General features: G+C 43.8%; 1 protein-coding gene across 3 annotated transcripts; it reads right to left on the minus strand.

Annotated features, from left to right (window-relative positions):
* Positions 1–1,054: 1,054 nt before the first annotated feature.
* Positions 1,055–12,806, minus strand: LOC141264940 (uncharacterized). 3 transcript variants are annotated; one of them, XM_073677375.1, is made up of 8 exons: positions 12,646–12,806; positions 8,905–9,300; positions 8,608–8,751; positions 7,040–7,216; positions 6,575–6,695; positions 5,340–5,552; positions 3,527–4,387; positions 1,055–2,369 (listed from the first exon to the last, which is right to left on the minus strand). In XM_073677375.1, exons 3-8 carry the CDS (start codon positions 8,683–8,685, stop codon positions 1,267–1,269), a joined length of 2,553 nt encoding a protein of 850 aa, XP_073533476.1. In that variant the 5' UTR covers positions 8,686–8,751; positions 8,905–9,300; positions 12,646–12,806; the 3' UTR covers positions 1,055–1,266. The 3 variants fall into 3 exon arrangements, with proteins under 3 accessions (XP_073533476.1, XP_073533474.1, XP_073533475.1); XM_073677373.1 differs by having other exon boundaries at positions 8,909–9,300; positions 12,646–12,805; XM_073677374.1 differs by lacking the exon at positions 12,646–12,806 and adding an exon at positions 9,907–10,082 and having other exon boundaries at positions 8,909–9,300.
* Positions 12,807–18,729: the final 5,923 nt, after the last annotated feature.

The raw sequence follows: 18,729 nt of genomic DNA on the forward strand, positions 1-18,729 counted from the left end.
ATAATGACTAAGTAAATCAGCTGTCATGTGCAGGCTCAGCGTCAGAGCCCGCCATTAAAGTCAGGGAGCCAGCCTTTTACATAATTTGTCAAAGGTTGTGAAGGGGATAAATGTTTGGCCACACCAAGGGTGCACCGAGCGCCTGTGCTTAGTTTGAACAGTCATTCTGTGCTGACAGTTCCTGTAAGTTAGGGCGATGCATTCTTTGATCTTTTTTATTTCTGCCAAATCTGCTTTTTTTTTACACTAAATCCATTGGCAATTCATGTCTTCACCAGTTCTCTTTCTACACCAGACGCTTGGAGATGACCCTCTACAGCTCAAAGTCCCAAAATTGTTTATTCCTGGAGCCACCACTAGGGGGGGGGGGGGGGGGGGCTAGATAAATCTGCTTGTGATTAGTCCAGGCAGAACTAATCACAGAGAGCAGCGAATACACAGAACAAGAAATCATCTCTGCAGTGCAGCCGTAAAAGCTGCAAAGTAAAGTCGGCCACACACGTGAGATGGCTGTCGGCGGAACAATGCTTCATCAGGAGCGCTCGTTTATCCAAAAGCTCATCTCTGCCGACGGCTTATCTTTGGGGGAACAAAGTGATCGTCCGTAGTGTTGACCGAGTATGTTCTGTTCCGAGTATGCTCGGGCCGAGCTCCGAGTATTTACAGCTGCTCGGTGATGTGGTTGAATCGCTCCGTGTGCATGATTTACAACTGTTTGACAGCTTTATTACATGTGTGGAATGTGTAAATCCTGCACACGGGAGCGATTCAACCACATCACCGAGCAGCTGTAAATACTCGGAGCTCGGCCCGAGCATACTCGGCGAAAGGGTTAATAGAACATACTCGCTCAACACTAATCGTTAGTCCAAAATTAGACATGTTGCAGAGCATGCAGTTTCATCAGCTCCGTGTTGAGGGTCAATTTCCATGATAAAATATTTCCCATTAATACCTGGGTTCAGGTACTGCCCCCAAATTATTACTGATATAGTCTCAAGCTGTTGGACAGAAAAAGAAACACTTGGGCAAATACTTAGTGACATCTTTATTATTCACTTTCATATGGATCCAATAAATAGGCAGAACCTGCTGCACATTAAAACTTTTGGTGTTGAGCTGCATTCACACATCCATGTGTCACAGACTGATTTACGGTTCACCCGCGAGTCCTCCAAGCCGATCTCAACATCCTCGGTGTTTTTCTTTTATAAGGATACCTACCCTCTCTGTGAACTTTTCAGATACTTTAAGCGGTGTATGAGATCAGAGCGGTTGCTGCTCCGTATGCGTCCGCTGATGACGGCACAGATCTGATTTTTGCATAAAACCTTTCCCACACTCGGGACAACACAGAACCTTCTCCCCCGTGTGAAGTCGCTGGTGTCGTGCCAAAGTCGTTTTGAGTGCAAAACTTTTTCCGCAGTCGAGACAAGTAAACGGCCGCTCCCCCGTGTGAGTTCTCTGATGATCGATTAGTTTAGATTTGTGTGTAAAACATTTCCCGCAGATCAAACACTGTTCCTCTCCCGTGTGGATCCTCTTGTGTTGGACCAGCTGCGCTTTCTTTATAAAACTTTTACCGCACTCCGAGCAGGAAAAAGGTTTTTCTCCCGTGTGGAGTCGTTGGTGCAGAACGAGTCCGGATTTCTGCGCGAACCTTTTATCGCACTCCGAACAAGAAAAAAGTTTTGTGCCTGTGTGAATTTTAATATGTTCGGAGAGATGTGATTTTTGGGCAAAGCCCTTGTCGCAGTAATGACAAGAAAACGGCTTCTCCCCGGTGTGAGTCCTCTGATGACAGCGGAGGTAAGATTTCAGCATGAAGCATTTCCCGCACTCTGAACAAGAGAACGGCTTCTCCCCAGTGTGAATGCGCTCGTGTTTCGTCAGCGTCGCTTCCTGTGCAAACCGTTGACCGCACTGATGACAAGAAAATGGGCGCTCTCCCGTGTGGGTCCTCTCGTGCTGGATGAGTTTAGATTTTTGTGTAAAACACTTCCCGCAGAACGTGCACTGCTCCTCGCCTGTGTGAATTTTTGTGTGTTGAACGAGTTGCGATCTCCTGATAAAACACTTCCCGCACTCGGCGCAGGAGAATGGTTTTTCTCCTGTGTGTATGCGTTCGTGCGTAATCAGTCTTGATCTAAACCTAAAACATTTACCGCACTGTGAGCAAGACAGCAGCTCCTGGGCCGTGCCATGGCAATAATCCCGGGCTACGAGGCCTGTAGGCATCGGGTCCTGTTTAGTAAACTCAGAGAAGATGAAGGCGCCACCGCTCAGAGTTGTAGCACTCCAGTCATTAGCAGACTCTTCCAGTAGGTCATCCTCTATTTCATTCTTGGGAGTCGAAACTACTTGGGCACCTGTTAAGAATAAAAAAGAAAAAAACTGTTCTAGATATTAGTATTTTTTTTTTTTACATTTTCCCTATATACACCCCTAAACATTGAAATTGCAACTCCAAAAAGGAAAAAAGTTCTGGAATTAAGGAAATCATGGGACTGTATCAGTGGTGCGGCCATTTTTCAACACGACAACCCCAGACCGCATGTTCATCGTACTACTGTGAGCAGCCTGTGCCATCTACATATACTCCCATGGCCGCAGCGTCTCCGGACTTATCTCCCATCGAGCACATCTTTGACGTCATTGGTCGGTGATTACACAGGAGCTGCCAGCAGAGGATCTTGGTGATCTGCCCAAGTGCATTCAGGGGCAGAACCTTCCTCAGACGACCATTAACAACCTCAAAGTAGCCGAGGTTGGTATTGAATTTTTGCACGTAATTAAATCGATATTTTGAAAATTTAGTTTCCATTTTTTTTCACTATTTGCAGATCAGTATCATGTATCCATCCCGTGATTTCCATCATTTCTTGATTTTTTTCCTTCTTGGTTTTGCAATTATATTGAGGAGTGGGAGTAGTGTATTCGCTCACTATGTCATGCATCAGATGGGTGCCACGTTGCTGCAGCCACAGATATGGCCACAGTGGGCAGAGATCAAGAATCAATGAGTTACCCGCTTTAGAAAATCCATAGGAAGGCACCATGCACAGGTCTTCCAAATCAAATCGGTGGAGGTCAGACGGTGAGCGGATCTAAACAACATGGCTCCGCTCACTGTTTGGCAGCCGGTCACGGGTGCAGCAGTTTAGCTTCTATTGAACGAGCTGCAGTACCTGAGAATGGCCACTAAACAACGTACGGCGCTGTGCTGCTCTGATTCTGTTCGCGGTTTGCATTCAGTCGCTACCTGAGCTACAAACAGCTGATCCGTGGCGGTACCGGGTGTCACACCACCAAGATCTTCCTATGGATGACCTATCCTGTGGATAGGCCATCAATATCTAAGTCCTGGAAAACCCCCTTAATTTAGAAATATTTCAAACACTGCTCTTTTGTGATTTTGCAAAAAAAATAAAAAAATTTCCCGTATTCAGGTCACAGGAAAGGTTTTCCCTGGTGTGAACACACTCATGTGAAATGAGTCTTGATCAAAACTTGCCAAAACATTTACCATGCTCTGAGCGAGACGATGGCTCCTGTGCTGTGCCAACACAATCCACGTGGTCCATGCTGCCTGCGTACGGTGGCTCCTGTGCTGTGCCAACACAATCCACGTGGTCCATGCTGCCTGCGTACGGTGGCTCCTGTGCTGTGCCAACGCAATCCACGTGGTCCATGCGGCCTGCGTACGGTGGCTCCTGTGCTGTGCCAACACAATCCACGTGGTCCATGCTGCCTGCGTACGGTGGCTCCTGTGCTGTGCCAACACAATCCACGTGGTCCATGCTGCCTGCGTACGGTGGCTCCTGTGCTGTGCCAACGCAATCCACGTGGTCCATGCGGCCTGCGTACGGTGGCTCCTGTGCTGTGCCAACACAATCCACGTGGTCCATGCTGCCTGCGTACGGTGGCTCCTGTGCTGTGCCAACGCAATCCACGTGGTCCATGCGGCCTGCGTACGGTGGCTCCTGTGCTGTGCCAACACAATCCACGTGGTCCATGCTGCCTGCGTACGGTGGCTCCTGTGCTGTGCCAACACAATCCACGTGGTCCATGCTGCCTGCGTACGGTGGCTCCTGTGCTGTGCCAACGCAATCCACGTGGTCCATGCGGCCTGCGTACGGTGGCTCCTGTGCTGTGCCAACACAATCCACGTGGTCCATGCTGCCTGCGTACGGTGGCTCCTGTGCTGTGCCAACACAATCCACGTGGTCCATGCTGCCTGCGTACGATAGTTCCTGTTTAGTAAGGTCCGATGAGATGTAGTCGCCTTCGTCCGTAGAGTTTATACTTGTCGTACTGAAGTAAGATGAAGGATCTTCTATGAGGTCTTCTTCTATTTCATGCTTGGGAGTCAAAGGTGGTTGTTTCCCTGTCAAGAATAAAATATATTCAAGTATTATATTAAACGTATTTTTTTAAAGTCATCTCCTTGAGAAAAAACATTTCCAAATACCCCATTAGGGAATTCTGGGTTAAACTAGCTTTCAGACCGATTTACTTTCTACGCATCTTCTGTCAAAAAATAAGAAAATTGGCGTTAGTTATCCCATGCCGACCCTGCATTTCCTCTGCTACCAGCCTTGTTGACCCGGCTGCAGCGTTAACGTCACGATTTGGCTGCAGAAGTCACAGGCTGTAGTCGTGATGTCATCGCTGCAGCCAAATCAGCAAAGCCCAAAGGCAGCGGCGGAGAGAAGCAGTGCTGCAGCGGCACAGGGGGAGTAAAGCCGATTTTCTTATTCATAAGTAAAGCTGGAAAACTGTATCAATGGGGAGGTACTACATGAAAGAACCTTATCTTTCAGTAAGAATAGACATCATTTTCAAAGAGTTTCTCACCCCCTGAGGATCCCAACCTGACTGTGATTACAAGGACGACAACTCCATAGATTGGAAACTGTTTAAAGCTTCATTTCTCTCATGTTGGAACTACAAGGAATAGGACATTTAATTGGCACATGGCTTGCAGATTAGATCCAATCGCTGAGAGTCACAGCACCAAGGCTTACAAGTTACATGTGATCACTACTGGTCACAGCAGCAGGACTTACAGGTTACATCTGATTGCTGAGGGTCACAGCAGCAGGCCTTACAGGTTACATCTGATTGCTGAGGGTCACAGCAGCAGGCCTTGAAGGTTACATCCGGTAGCTAGTGGTCACAGCAGCAAAACCTACAAACCCTTTAAGTTATTACATTAGTTTCGTTCTGGTGAATGACAGCACTCCCAGAATAGATTTGGATAAAAAGGTTTTAGCATAAACTAGTGACAGGTGGAAATGCTAATCTGCAACAAGTCTTGATCAAAAAATAAAACATACCGCACTCTGAGCAAGACGATGGCTCCTGTGCTGTCCCAATAAGTTCAGCCGGGTCCATGGTGTCGGCAGGCATTGGCTCCTTTTGACTGAGGTCACATGAGACACTGGCGACATCGGTCGTAGACTTTACAGTTCTGGTAGTCAGGTCATGTAAAGGCTTTTCTATGAAGTCATCCTCTATATTATGTTTGGGAGTCGATAATAATGTTTCATCTGTTGAGAATAAGATACATTTAAAGTTCCAAATTAATATATATTTTTTTTATTTTAGGGGTGCAAACTATAAACATGTCCATCATATAATGCAACACCCAGTATTTCTTATAAAAAAATATTTAACATATTTTTAAACTAGGAATTAATGCTCAGACTTAAGGTTATTTCCATCTTCATAGATGGATGGCGTCGAATAGAGCCTCTAAATAGAAGCAATTTTGCAATTTACTGCTTATTAAAGTTTTCATGTGTTCTTGATATATCAACATTTTTGTTACAGTTAGTTGTCTTGGAGACCGAACACTGCTGCTAGTCAGCAGAACATGTGCAGTGTGTACAAGCTCTTTTCTGTTGATCTTGAAAGTGCCGTTTTGAAGCCGGCTATGATCGCTAAAGAGCGCTGTTACCTCCTAATCTCAGCCAGTTTCAGAGCAGTGCTTACAAGCTAGACAGCAGAGGTGGTCGGTCTCCTAGGCAACGAGCGGTAAACAAAAAGAAAATTCTTAATATCTCAAGAACAACTGAAAATTTTTAGAAGCAGCAAATTGCAAAATTGTTTTTTCTCACGAGCTCTATATGACAATATCCATTTATGAATATGGGGGGGAAAACCCTTTCATTTTTCTTTTATACAAAGACAATAGCTCCAATTTCTGGAGTGAAAATTAGTTTTTTTGGACAGAATTCATAAAAATAAAGGCAGAGGTGCAAACTGAGAGGACCATTGAAGTGAACAGGAGCTGAGCCCCGGTACCCAAGAGCGGTCAATACACAGAGTACCGAGTTGTGCTGGTCCAGCTTTTTACACTGTGTATTGCCAGTGGACGTGGGACCTGTTAAAAGGTTCAACATTGGGGAAACCTCACTGATCTCATATTGGTAACTTATCCTAAAGGACAGGTACCAGTAGGACTTTCCTATAAACTATATGTCAGGGACAAACCTCTGAACTCCAGATGGATCCATATTAATCACAGGCACCATTAAACCTCTGCTACATAGAAGCATCATCTCCTCACCCTGTGATGACAGCCACTGGTCCTCCAGGAGGATGTTCTCGTACAGATTCTTGTTTTTATCTATATAATCCCATTCTTCTATAGAGAAGTAGACAGCGACGTCCTGACACCGCGCAGGAAACTGCAATGTACAAGGATACAGGGTACAGATATACTGCTGTGATCAGTGACCGCTATCAGTATGGCTGAGACAGATAGGGGTGGAAGCAGTGCCCAATAAAAAAAAGGTAACCTCATAAGTATCTGTAAGGGGTCACAAGCGGAAGATGAGCTGCAGAAACATTCACGTCAGAAAAATCATCACAATGGGGTTAATTCTGCAGCCGGTGCATGGATCTCATAATACATAATCGGTAGCAGGAGGGACAGAGGTAGACGAGGAGGTGAGGACTGCATCTTCATTTTTATAACACCTTTTAGCAAAGAAAATTAGTATGAATGGTAGAAGCAGCAAATGCCATTCACCTCTCCTGTCAGCAGCTGGATGATCTGGTTACTGAGCTGCAGAATCTCATCGCTTTTTTCATGGCTCAGGTACTCAGCGGTTGGCATCGGGATGGGTTCCTCTACCCCGCTCTTTCCTCCCAGGCTGATACTTGACATGATATGATCTACATACGTCTTCTTCACTATCGTGTAATCCTGTGAATGAAAGCACAACATAATTATAACGCATTGACAGCAACGTTGACTCTAAAGTAGGGGGTCCCCAAACCTTCTGACATGCGGCTACGAGATATGGTTCAAGGCGTTTCGAAGTTGGAGCAACTTCTTCATCAGGAGCCCACAATAAAAGAAGAAGTTGGATGAATTTCTTCATCGGGAGAACCACAATGTAAAAAGTAGATGGTCCAACTTCTTCATCAAAACCACAATGTAAGAAGAAGTTGAAGCAACTTCTTCATCAGGAGAACCACAATATAAGAAGAAGTTGAAGCAACTTCTTCATCAGGAGAACCACAATATAAGAAGAAGTTGGAGCAAATTCTTCATCAGGAGAACCACAATATAAGAAGAAGTTGGAGCAAATTCTTCATCAGGAGAACCACAATATAAGAAGAAGTTGGAGCAAATTCTTCATCAAGAGAACCACAATATAAGAAGAAGTTGGTCCAACTTCTTCATCAGGAGGACCACAATATAAGAATAAGTTGGGGCAACTTCTTCATCAGGAGGACCACAATATAAGAATAAGTTGGGGCAACTTCTTCATCAGGAGGACCACAATATAAGAATAAGTTGGGGCAACTTCTTCATCAGGAGGACCACAATATAAGAATAAGTTGGGGCAACTTCTTCATCAGGAGAACCACAATATAAGAAGAAATTGCAATAACTTCTTCATCAGGAGAACCACAATATAAGAAGAAATTGCAATAACTTCTTCATCAGGAGAACCACAATATAACAAGATGTTGGTCCAACTTCTTCATCAGGAGAACCACAATGTAAGAAGTAGATGGTCCAACTTCTTCATCAAAACCACAATGTAAGAAGAAGTTGGGGCAACTTCTTCAACAGAAGAACCGCAATATAAGAAGAAGTTGGGGCAACTTGTTCATCAGAAGAACCACAATATAAGAAGAAGTTGGGGCAACTTGTTCATCAGAAGAACCACAATATAAGAAGTTGGTCCAACTTCGAAACACATCGAGAAGGAACTGCATGGTCAATCCTGTACAATATCTTCTGAATTTCTTGAATTACATCAGCAGCGCCAACTACTACACCTATCCTCCCACGACTTTCTCTACACGGCAGGAACTGCAGCAGCTGTCAATCTTTTATTCCTTGGTTGTGGGTTAAACAACCCCAACAGGTGAGCAGTTTACCCCTCAGCTATACTGATTTGTCCATCTGATAAGACCCTATTGTGCTTGTTGTTCCCTTTCTCTTTTAGCCCCCTATGATGTTTCATGCATTTGTTGCTCCACCGGCCAAAGCTTTTATCGCAAATCGCCCCCAGGGACTTGTGATAAAACCCGGATGCAAAGACGTTAGGATGCAATTACTTTTCTCCTAGTATCGCTCACCTTTCCTGTCAGGAGGAACATAATCTCCAGGGTGAGGCTTAAAATCCTATCAGTCACATAAATCCTGTTATCATCCATGGAGGTCACTGTGAGAATAGGCGGTCGTCCTGCTGAGAACTGCGGAGCCCGAGGTGATCCCTGTACCTGTAAGAACAAAACGAAAGACAATTAGGGAACGTATTACTATATAGTTTTATCAAAGTTTTGCAAAAGTCGAACTTTACTTTAAAGCTAGTGCGTTATGGCTTCCATTGTAGCAGCACTTCCTCACCCCTCCCCTCCCGGTAAATTGTGTACCTACACGTGCATGTTGTACTCTAAGGAAAGGATCGGTTGGGTCCATCGTGGTATCGGTACAAGCGCTGACATCCTTCATGACCACGTTTGTAGCAGTGCTAGCTTTCACCTTCCTGATCTGAGTGGCACATGTTCAGGACGTAGGGGCGCAGTCTTTTAGAATTTCCTTTTTTCTTTTGCTTGTCTGTATGAATATGACGATACGCACTGCGAGCAAATACGGAAACTGTCCGCCTTCTTCCCTTTCAAAATTTTCTTTGCAAAACTCTCAATATCTCCAAACTCCTAACCAATCTGTGTGAACCAGCACTTAATTTTCATCAGCGGAAATAGTTGTAGGATGATCTTCTCCTTGTTACCGGTATGATTAGAGCAGCTGGATGGCATATCTGGAATCTGAAACAAAAAGTCATGTGTTGACCCCAAAATGACTGGATACTTTTTTCACCATTTTTATTTTTATTTTTTTTTGGGGGGGGGAGGGGGGGTGAGGGGGGTGGAGATTACATAATTTGTCCCCCCAAGAGATTATAACAGCTTCCTGGGGAACAATATCTTTATTTTTCTCCATTGTGCATTTTTTTCCCCACTGTAACCAGGGCATCTAAAGGAACCTCAGTTACAGAGGGAAAGCAGCCACTGAAGCGACACAAGTCACTGACATAGTCGGTTGGCAAGGCTCTGCATAGGCTGGAGAGACAGCCGGCGATCATGTGATAGACAAGTCCTACAGAAGTTTGGCAGTGTCGGTGCTTCTGTACACTACATGGTGCTCATTGAGAGCAATGTACCTGGAGAAACTGATGAAAGAAATGGTGATAAACTGCTCCTGTTCTCTCCATGTGGTCCCCAGCTGTAGACACTTCTCGGTCATAATTTACAAGGTTAAATTTATCAAAAAAAGTCTGTATATATTTTTTTTCATTTGTACCTACACAAAGTTGATTAGTTATTCAATAAAAATACATATCTAATATTCTTTAAGTCCCCCATGTATCTCACCAAAAACAGCTCTGATCAGTAAGAGGCATCTCTACCCCATATGCCGTCCAGACCACACCGATGATCTCTTGCCCATTGTAGGCGTCTTTGGTGATGGACAAATATCTGCATAGACACGCAATGTCCCCTAAAAAGTTGCAGAAAATTGCAGGTTCATCTTCATCAGAACAAATCTTACTTAAACTATGACACAAGCGTCCGGTCTCTACACTGCCCCATACATAACAAGCTAAGTCACGCCGTGTGTCCCGGCATCTTTCCATTACAGCCAGCATACATTTAAAGCACACAAGTCAAACTCTTGCCTGTGGGCCAAATCTGGTCCGCAGGGTGGCTTTATTTGTCCCGCGACACCAGAACCACCACCCCTATGTGGGCCCATTACTCCGTATGGAGGACTATGCGGGGCCCATTACTCCGTATGGAGGACTATGCGGGGCCCATTACTCCGTATGGAGGACTATGCGGGGCCCATTACTCCGTATGGAGGACTATGCGGGGCCCATTACTCCGTATGGAGGACTATGCGGGGCCCATTACTCCGTATGGAGGACTATGCGGGGCCCATTACTCCATATGGAGGACTATGCGGGGCCATTATTCTGTATGGAGCACTATGCGGGGCCCATTACTCCATATGGAGGACTATGCGGGGCCATTATTCTGTATGGAGCACTATGTGGGGCCCATTATACTGTATGGAGCACTATGTGGGGCCATTATACTGTATGGAGCACTATGTGGGGCCATTATACTGTATGGAGCACTATGTGGGGCCATTATACTGTATGGAGGACTATGTGGGGCCCATTATACTGTATGGAGCACTATGTGGGGCCATTATACTGTATGGAGGACTATGTGGGGCCCATTATACTGTATGGAGCACTATGTGGGGCCATTATACTGTATGGAAGACTACCAGGGCCAATTATACTGTATACTGGTTGGCCCGCGACTTTATCCAAGTTTTTCATTTTGGCCCTTTGTGTGTTTGAGTTTGACATCCCTGATTTAAAGGATTATCAATGTCCCAAAAAATTATCTTAAAATGTATATTAATATAAACCACGTAAAATACATCTGTTTTCCTAAATTGAAGATTTCTATGCATCAATTCTGACAGAGAAGACCACCTCAGATATTAAATTCAGCCGCCCCTTCACATGCGTACTTACGTTTCCAACATGGGGCAAGATGTAGAGCTGCCGAACCTCTGGACACTGCCCAGATGTTCAAAAAGGACATTTAAAAAAATAAATAAAAAGTAATGTTTTAAAACAAATTCCAAACAGATTTATAGGTAATTTTCTGGGATGTAAACAACTCCTTTTAAATTTTTCATCAATTTCCGATGTCATATTTCTTCCGTGGGATTAGACAGATGCGCTGGCTGTTCACATTGCTAATTGAGGCCTTATTTTTTTTTAATGGCGAAAATTAATTTACAATATAACGTACTGACAAACTGAATAAAATAATATTCTAGTATTTTTATTGTGTATTTCCACATCGGGATAAATAATACAATTTACGGCTGTGAAAATTCTAAATATGTTTACTTTTTTTAAATTATTCATTTTTAATTTAACAAGTGTTTTTTTTTTTTAAAAAAAAATCAAATAAAAGTTTGAATCATCCCCTTTTCCCAGTTTTAAAATAAAAAACCTAAACAATAAGCACAGATGGCATAGAAGTCCAATCTATAAAAGTATACAAATATTTCACGTGTGCGGTAAACGTCGCAAAGGGGGGGGGGATCGAAATGGAAACATTGTTCTTTTTAGGGTCAACATATGTCCACCAAAAAATGCAATAAAAAGTGACTAAAAGGTTGTATAGACCCCCCAAAAAAGTAAGAAAAATACTGGACTACAACTTGTCATGCAAAATAAAAGCCCTCACAGGGGCATGTGAATGAAAAATTTTAAAAAAAGTTATTGCTCATGGAAGAGAAAATGAAAAATGGCCACAGCCAGGAAGGGGTTAAAGGGATGTTCCCATCTTAGGACATGCTGTGTGCCCACGTAGCATTTTTCAAGCGTATATGCTGCGGAATTTCCGCAGCGTAAACGCTTGAAAAACGCATGTATATCCGCACCCCATGGTCCCCAATGGGATTCCGCAAGTTCTATGCACATGCTGCGGATTTTTCCGCAGCGTTTATGCCACGTTCAAAAATCCGCAGCATGTCATTTAATTTTGCGTTTCCGCAAGCAGAATTGCCTTTGTCCAATGCATAAAAAACGCAAGGCAATTCCGCATGTGGAAAATGCGCGATAAACGCGTGCGGAATTCCGCATGCGTTTTTCCGGGAGAGAACTTGCATTTATGCAGCAGAAATTTTCTGCTTCATAAATGCAACGTGGGCACATAGCCCACCAAAAAAAAGGAAACATCATATCCATGAAACCCTGGCAAAATGTGCAACGAACAATAAAGTTCTCTCTCTTTGAAGCGGGAAAAAAAAACAACAACCTTGTAACATGGAGCTAAGTAACTTGGTTACTATGGTTACACAGGTAGCTCTTGACCTTTCAATAAACTTTATTTAAAAAACACTCAGTACACCTGCAGTACAAAGCACGACCAATGTATATACCAGGCCTAACATAAAATCCTTCCGCAGACCGTTGCACAAGTGAACATACAGTATCAGTCCTACTTCCTAACATGTCACCCTGAGCTTTCACACTGCCGCTTGTATATCTCGCCCCCATAGTAACACGAAGCCCCCACCTCATTACAGTAGCGTCCTGCTGCTCCGCCGCAATAAACCACTTCACACCTCGGCTAGTAGAACGAGAGCCGTACGATGACGTCATCTTCGCATGCCACAGAGACAGAAGAAACGTTGACACGCATGACGTCATTTCTACGCGCCGGAAGTATTTGCCTCAGCCAACCAACTGGTTTCTGTATAAGAATAATAAAGTTATTTTAAAAAAAAACCAGTGACAAACCACATATATATATATAGATATATATATATCTATATATATATATACATATATATATATATACATATATATATATATATACATATATATATATATATACACACACACACACATATACATGTATATATACATTTATATATGTGTGTAGATAAATGTGTGTCTGTTTCTGTTCCATTTTTTTTTTTTTTGGGGGGGTTATATATATATATATATATATATATATATATATATATATATATATATATATATATATATATAAAACTGTGTTTATATTTATTACAACTTTCATTTTTACAATTTTAGTATATACATTTTATTTTAAAGCTTTGTAACAACAGCAAAAAAAATTCGTATGACCCATCATTTTTTCTTCTTGTTTTTCTACATGGAGCTGTGTGTGTCACATCTTTTTTTTGGGCGGTGAGTAGATTTTATTGATATTATATTGGAGTGGTGATATTGTTTTGATCACTTTTTAATGCATTTTTTTAGAGAGTTGCAAAACAGCAACTCTGATGTTTCAAATTATTTTCATGTGGTTTACCGTCTGTATTAACCCCTTAATGACTGGACCGTTTTCCGTTTTTGCGCTTTCGTTTTTTGCCCCCCTTCTTCCCAGAGCCATAACTTTTTTATTTTTCGGTCAATATGGCCATGTGAGGGGTGTGTTTTTTGCAGGACTAGTTGAACTTTTAAACGCCATCACTGTTTTTACCATATCGTGTACTGGAAAATGGGAAAAAAATTCCAAGTGCTGTAAAATTGAAAAAAAAGTGCAATTCCACAGTTGTTTTTTTTTTTTTTTTTTTACCCATGTTCACTGAATGCTAAAACTGACCTGCTATTATTATTCTCCAGGTCATTACGAGTTCATAGACACCAAACATGTATAGGTTCTTTTTTATTAAGTGGTGAAAAAATTCAAAGTTTGATAAAAAAAAAAAAAATAGCGCCATTTTCCAAGACCCGTAGCGTCTCCATTTTTCGTGATCTGGGGCCTGGTGAGGGCTTATTCTTTACGCGCCGATCTGATGTTTTTATTGATACCATTTTGGGGTTGATCTTATTTTTTGATCGCCCATTTTTGCATTTTATTACAATGTTGTGGCCACCAAAAAAACGTAATTCTGGTGTTTTGATATTTTTTCTTGCTACTCCGTTTACCGATCGGATTAATTCTTTTTTTTATATTGATAGATTGGGCAATTTGAAAGCGTCAATACCAAATATGTGTACGTGATTTTTTTTTTATTGTTTTATTTTGAATGGGGCAAAAGGGGGGTGATTTAAACTTTTATATTTTTAAAAACATTTTTTTCCATTTTCTGCATGCTTCAATAGTCTCCATGGGACACTAGAAGCTGCAGTTACCTGTTCCCCTCTGCTACACACAGGTGATCTGATTAGATTGACTGTATGTAGCAAAAATGCTCACTAGCTATGAGCGCCGCACAGCGGTCAGCGCTCATAGCAATCTGGCAATGACAACCGCAGGGGTCTCCTGCAGATCCCAGGTTGTCATGCCAACCTATCGGTGACCCGCGATCATGTGGGCGTCAATGGGCGGGTCCAATGACGCGCTTCCCAGAAGCACGAGTTACATGCCGCTGTCAGAGATTAACAGCAGCATTTAACTTAGTTAACGATTCACCTGCGGCTGTTGTGGGCACATGTCAGCTGTATAGATCAGGTGGATATGACATGTGCCCGGATAGGTGCGGGCTCAGCGCCGGAGCCCGCACCAAACAGGTGGATATGACATGTGTCGTACTATTACGGCACATGTCATAAAGGGGTTAATTCAATTTATATTTTCATACTATGGACTTTTACACCAAATGTGTTTGTCTTTTTAATTTTTCTATTTTTGAATTGGAAAAAGTGGGGTGATTTTAAGTGTATATATATATATATATATATATATATATATATATATATATGTTTTTTCTTTATTTATATATAAATATAATAAAAAAAAGTTAATTAATTTTTACTTAATCTTTTAGTCACCCCAGATCATTCCATTGTTGGCAGTCAGTACTTTGATACCACAGTCTACATTGAAATTCAGGAGCGGACATATCATTGGTGCAACCTGTTCAGCTGCACAGGGGCCCGAGAGATAAGGGGGTCCACTTCCACCTCCAAAACAGGTGAAATTGTGCATTGTGATGATCTATTGGACTGCAAAGGGCCCATATACTGTTCTTGCACAAGGGCCCCTTCTGTCTGTGTCCACCAGTGTTGTAATTGACATTGCGCCTGTGCTTCATAGGAGGACCAAGATGGCATTGATGGGCACCTTCAGTAGGCCTCTTGCTTCCATGGTAACTCATCGGCGCCCTGCAATCACATGCGCAGCAGCAACCGAACCATTTAAAGTTTGCTGTCAATGAATGACAGTGGCATCTACATGGTTAAACAGTAGCCGACTCTGTTGGCTGCTGTTAGATGCAGATGCTGACCGTATAACACAGCCGATGTCTCTGTACGGAGCGGTCTCAGCTACTGAGCCCTCTCCACACACACACACGGGATACAGGTACGTCTTGGTGCTCAAAGGGGTTCATAGTGCTATCGAGTATGCAATTGCTTTGCTGTATATAATTATTTTAATTTTACCAAAAATGCAGAAAAAAAGCTAATCCACTGCAATTTATATTATTATTATTTCTTTTTAACAGCATAGACTGACGAATCAGAGGTTCTTCTGATATTGGCCACTAGAGCTGGGCTTCACGACGTCCATTTCTTCGCTCTCTTCCGCATTTGAGTCTCAGCGCAGCAGGTGGGATGATGTCCCCAGATCGCACTAGTTGCATGGAGCCTCAGTACACGCGCTGTAGAGACCATAGCAGTATTTATTGTAGTCAGTACTTGTAAGGGGCTATGGGCCATCATACTGCTGTGTGTGGGGGGCTATAAAGGCATCATACTGTGTAGGGGCATCATACTGTGTGTGTGGGGGGCCCCCATACTGTGTGTGCAGGTCTTAGGGGGTGCCATCATATTTTGGTGGCTGGTGGCCATCACAGTGTCTGGGGGACTTTGGGGGTCATCATGCTGTGAGTGGGGGACTGGTGAATCATACTTTAGGGGCATTATACTGTGTGCATGAGAACTGTGGAGACACCATATTGTGTGTTGGAGCACTGTGGGGTCATCATACTGTACGTGTCAAGGTTAATGTTAGGGAATTCACTGTGGGGTTTATCAAACATAGCAGGGGCATCATACTTCATGGGGGTCATAAAAGGTGTATCCTAGTGGGTGATAACACTAAGGGCAAAAATAATGTAAGTGCCGCAATACATATCCCTCTCCCTATGTTTAACTTTAGAGGTATATCCGTCTGTGACGTCACCTAATTGCCATGACACCACCTGCTTTGCTGAATTATGGCTTTTGATTTGGGACCCAATGATTTCTGTGTACGCAACTGATCATATATGTATAGTCACATTTACAATGGGGGTTGAATGGTCACTTTAATGTTCTCGTATAATTAAAGGTCAATATCTTAAAGACAATAGTAGGGGGTAAGGCCCACAGCACGCTGTAATGCACACGCCCGGACTGACTGGCGTGTGCGTGTTTATGTAGTGATTCCACTGTGCCATGAACCGGAGAGTGCCTGGAGGGGCGTAACTAAGTATCTGCCCGATCCGACCAAGGTCGCACGACGGCATACGACGCCAGTGCACCAGGGAGGAACCGAGCAGAGGAACCAGGGTCTACTCTAGGTCAGACTCCGGACACGGCTGTTGACCCGCACCGGGGAATACAGGAACAGGCAGACTAGAGCACAGGCTGGGTAGGGTCCAGTACAGACTGGGAGACAAATTCGAAACCGCAGACGCGGCGGACAGGGCCGAGCAAAGCGAAAACCGCAGACGCGGCGGACAGAGCCGAGCAAAGCGAAAACCGCAGACGCGGCGGACAGAGCCGAGCAAAGCGAAAACCGCAGACGCGGCGGACAGAGCCGAGCAAAGCGAAAACCGCAGACGCGGCGGACAGAGCCGAGCAAAGCGAAAACCGCAGACGCGGCGGACAGAGCCGAGCAAAGCGAAAACCGCAGACGCGGCGGACAGAGCTGAGCAAAGCGAAAACCGCAGACGCGGCGGACAGAGCTGAGCAAAGCGAAAACCGCAGACGCGGCGGACAGAGCTGAGCAAAGCGAAAACCGCAGATGCGGCGGACAGAGCTGAGCAAAGCGAAAACCGCAGACGCGGTGGGAACAGGGCTCTGTTCACACGGAACAGACTAGAAGGGAAAGGCAGAACCAGATACCCACAGGGTACTTGCAGAGAAGTAGCGAGTGGACCACAAACTCACAAACGGAAGTACAGTGACAACGAGCAGGAGTTAGGTACGAGTTCAGACTCTGCAGAAAAAGGAAAGGAACGGACATAGAGAAAAAAACAGGTAAAAGATAGGAGAGAGTTCAGACTGGAACTGAGTGTACGGAGGAGACCGACACTGCAGCGGGATACAGGAGCGGGTCTGGGAATACGGCCCCCAGAGAGGCAGGACGAACAGGCAAGGAGCGTGTTCAGACTGGCCTGGAAATACAGCCTCCAGGAAGGCGGAACGGACAGGCAAGGAATGAGTACAGACTGCAGGTTAAGGTACACAGATAGGACACGGTACAGACATGGGAACAGATACTGCAAGACAGGTAACATAGACAGGACCTGGCATGTCAGAGACAAAAGCCAACTGACAGGGCAAGATGCTCAGGCATGGGTTAATTGGGGCAGCTGGTTTAAATACCAGGTGACAGACAGCAATAGGCTGAGGACGCACAAGGGGTGTGCCTACAGCAGGTACAAAAAGCAGGAAGTGATCGGGTGCCGCCCTTAAGCAGCAGACACAGAAGCAAACAGACAGCATGGAGGGAAGCCAGAGAGACACCCTGGACTGGAGATCAAGTGCGCGCTCTTGCACAGTGGGAGATGGACCACTATGCAAGGACGCCGCCAGGTATGTTACACACTCCTTCAGCAGAGAGATGCAAAGTCCAAAACCAAGGAAATCCACTTGGTAACAATTCAGGGATGATAAACAGCGTCCAAGTCAGGTGATAACATATCAAAGGCTGTATTTGGTAGAATAAAATGATTTCTTGATGCGCTATTATCTGACGTTGACGCTGAATATCATTTTGTATACATTATTCTGCAAATAAAGTGAGTAAATTCATAGCATTACTCTTTTATTCATCCTGAGATACATCCTGTATTATACTCTAGAGCTGCACTCACTATTCTGCTGGTGCAGTCACTGTGTACATACATTACATTACTGATCCTGTACTGATCCTGAGTTACATCCTGGATTATACTTCAGAGCTGCACTCACTATTCTGCTGGTGCTGTCATTGTGAACATACATTATATTACTGATCCTGTACTGATCCTGAGTTACATCCTGGATTATACTTCAGAGCTGCACTCACGATTCCGCTGGTGGAATCATTGTGCACATATAATAATAATATTTTTATTTATATAGCGCCAACATATTCCGCAGCGCTTTACAATTCAGACAATTTACAGACATTATCGGCACTGTCCCCATTGGGGCTCACAATCTACTTTCCCTATTACACTGTGTGCAGAATTATTAGGCAAATGCGTATTTTGCTCACATGATACTTTTTATACATGTTGTCCTACTCCAAGCTGCATAGGCTTGAGAGCCAACTACCAATTAAGTAAATCTGTAATGAGGAGAGGTGTTGACTAATGACATCAACACCCTATATAAGGTGTGCTTAATTATTAGGCAACTTCCTTTCCTTTGGCAAAATGGGTCAGAGAGATTTGACGGGCTCTGAAAAGTCCAAAATTGTGAGATGTCT

The sequence above is a fragment of the Phyllobates terribilis genome, unplaced genomic scaffold (assembly GCF_046119375.1).
Source record: "Phyllobates terribilis strain yellow unplaced genomic scaffold, ASM4611937v1 Scaffold_4__5_contigs__length_816908805, whole genome shotgun sequence".
Classification (NCBI taxonomy): Eukaryota; Metazoa; Chordata; class Amphibia; order Anura; family Dendrobatidae; genus Phyllobates; species Phyllobates terribilis.

What these genes read in the sequence shown, in the direction of transcription:
- LOC141264940 (XM_073677373.1), bottom strand. Translation starts at nt 8,983, where the DNA reads ATGAAGGATGTCAGCGCTTGTACCGATACCACGATGGACCCAACCGAT. An exon ending in TTAGAGTACAACATGCACGT is followed by an intron (nt 8,752 to 8,908) that starts GTAGGTACACAA and finishes TTGTTCTTACAG; the next exon opens with GTACAGGGATCACCTCGGGC. An exon ending in ATCGTCTCGCTCAGAGCATG is followed by an intron (nt 2,370 to 3,526) that starts GTAAATGTTTTG and finishes TATTCTTAACAG; the next exon opens with GTGCCCAAGTAGTTTCGACT.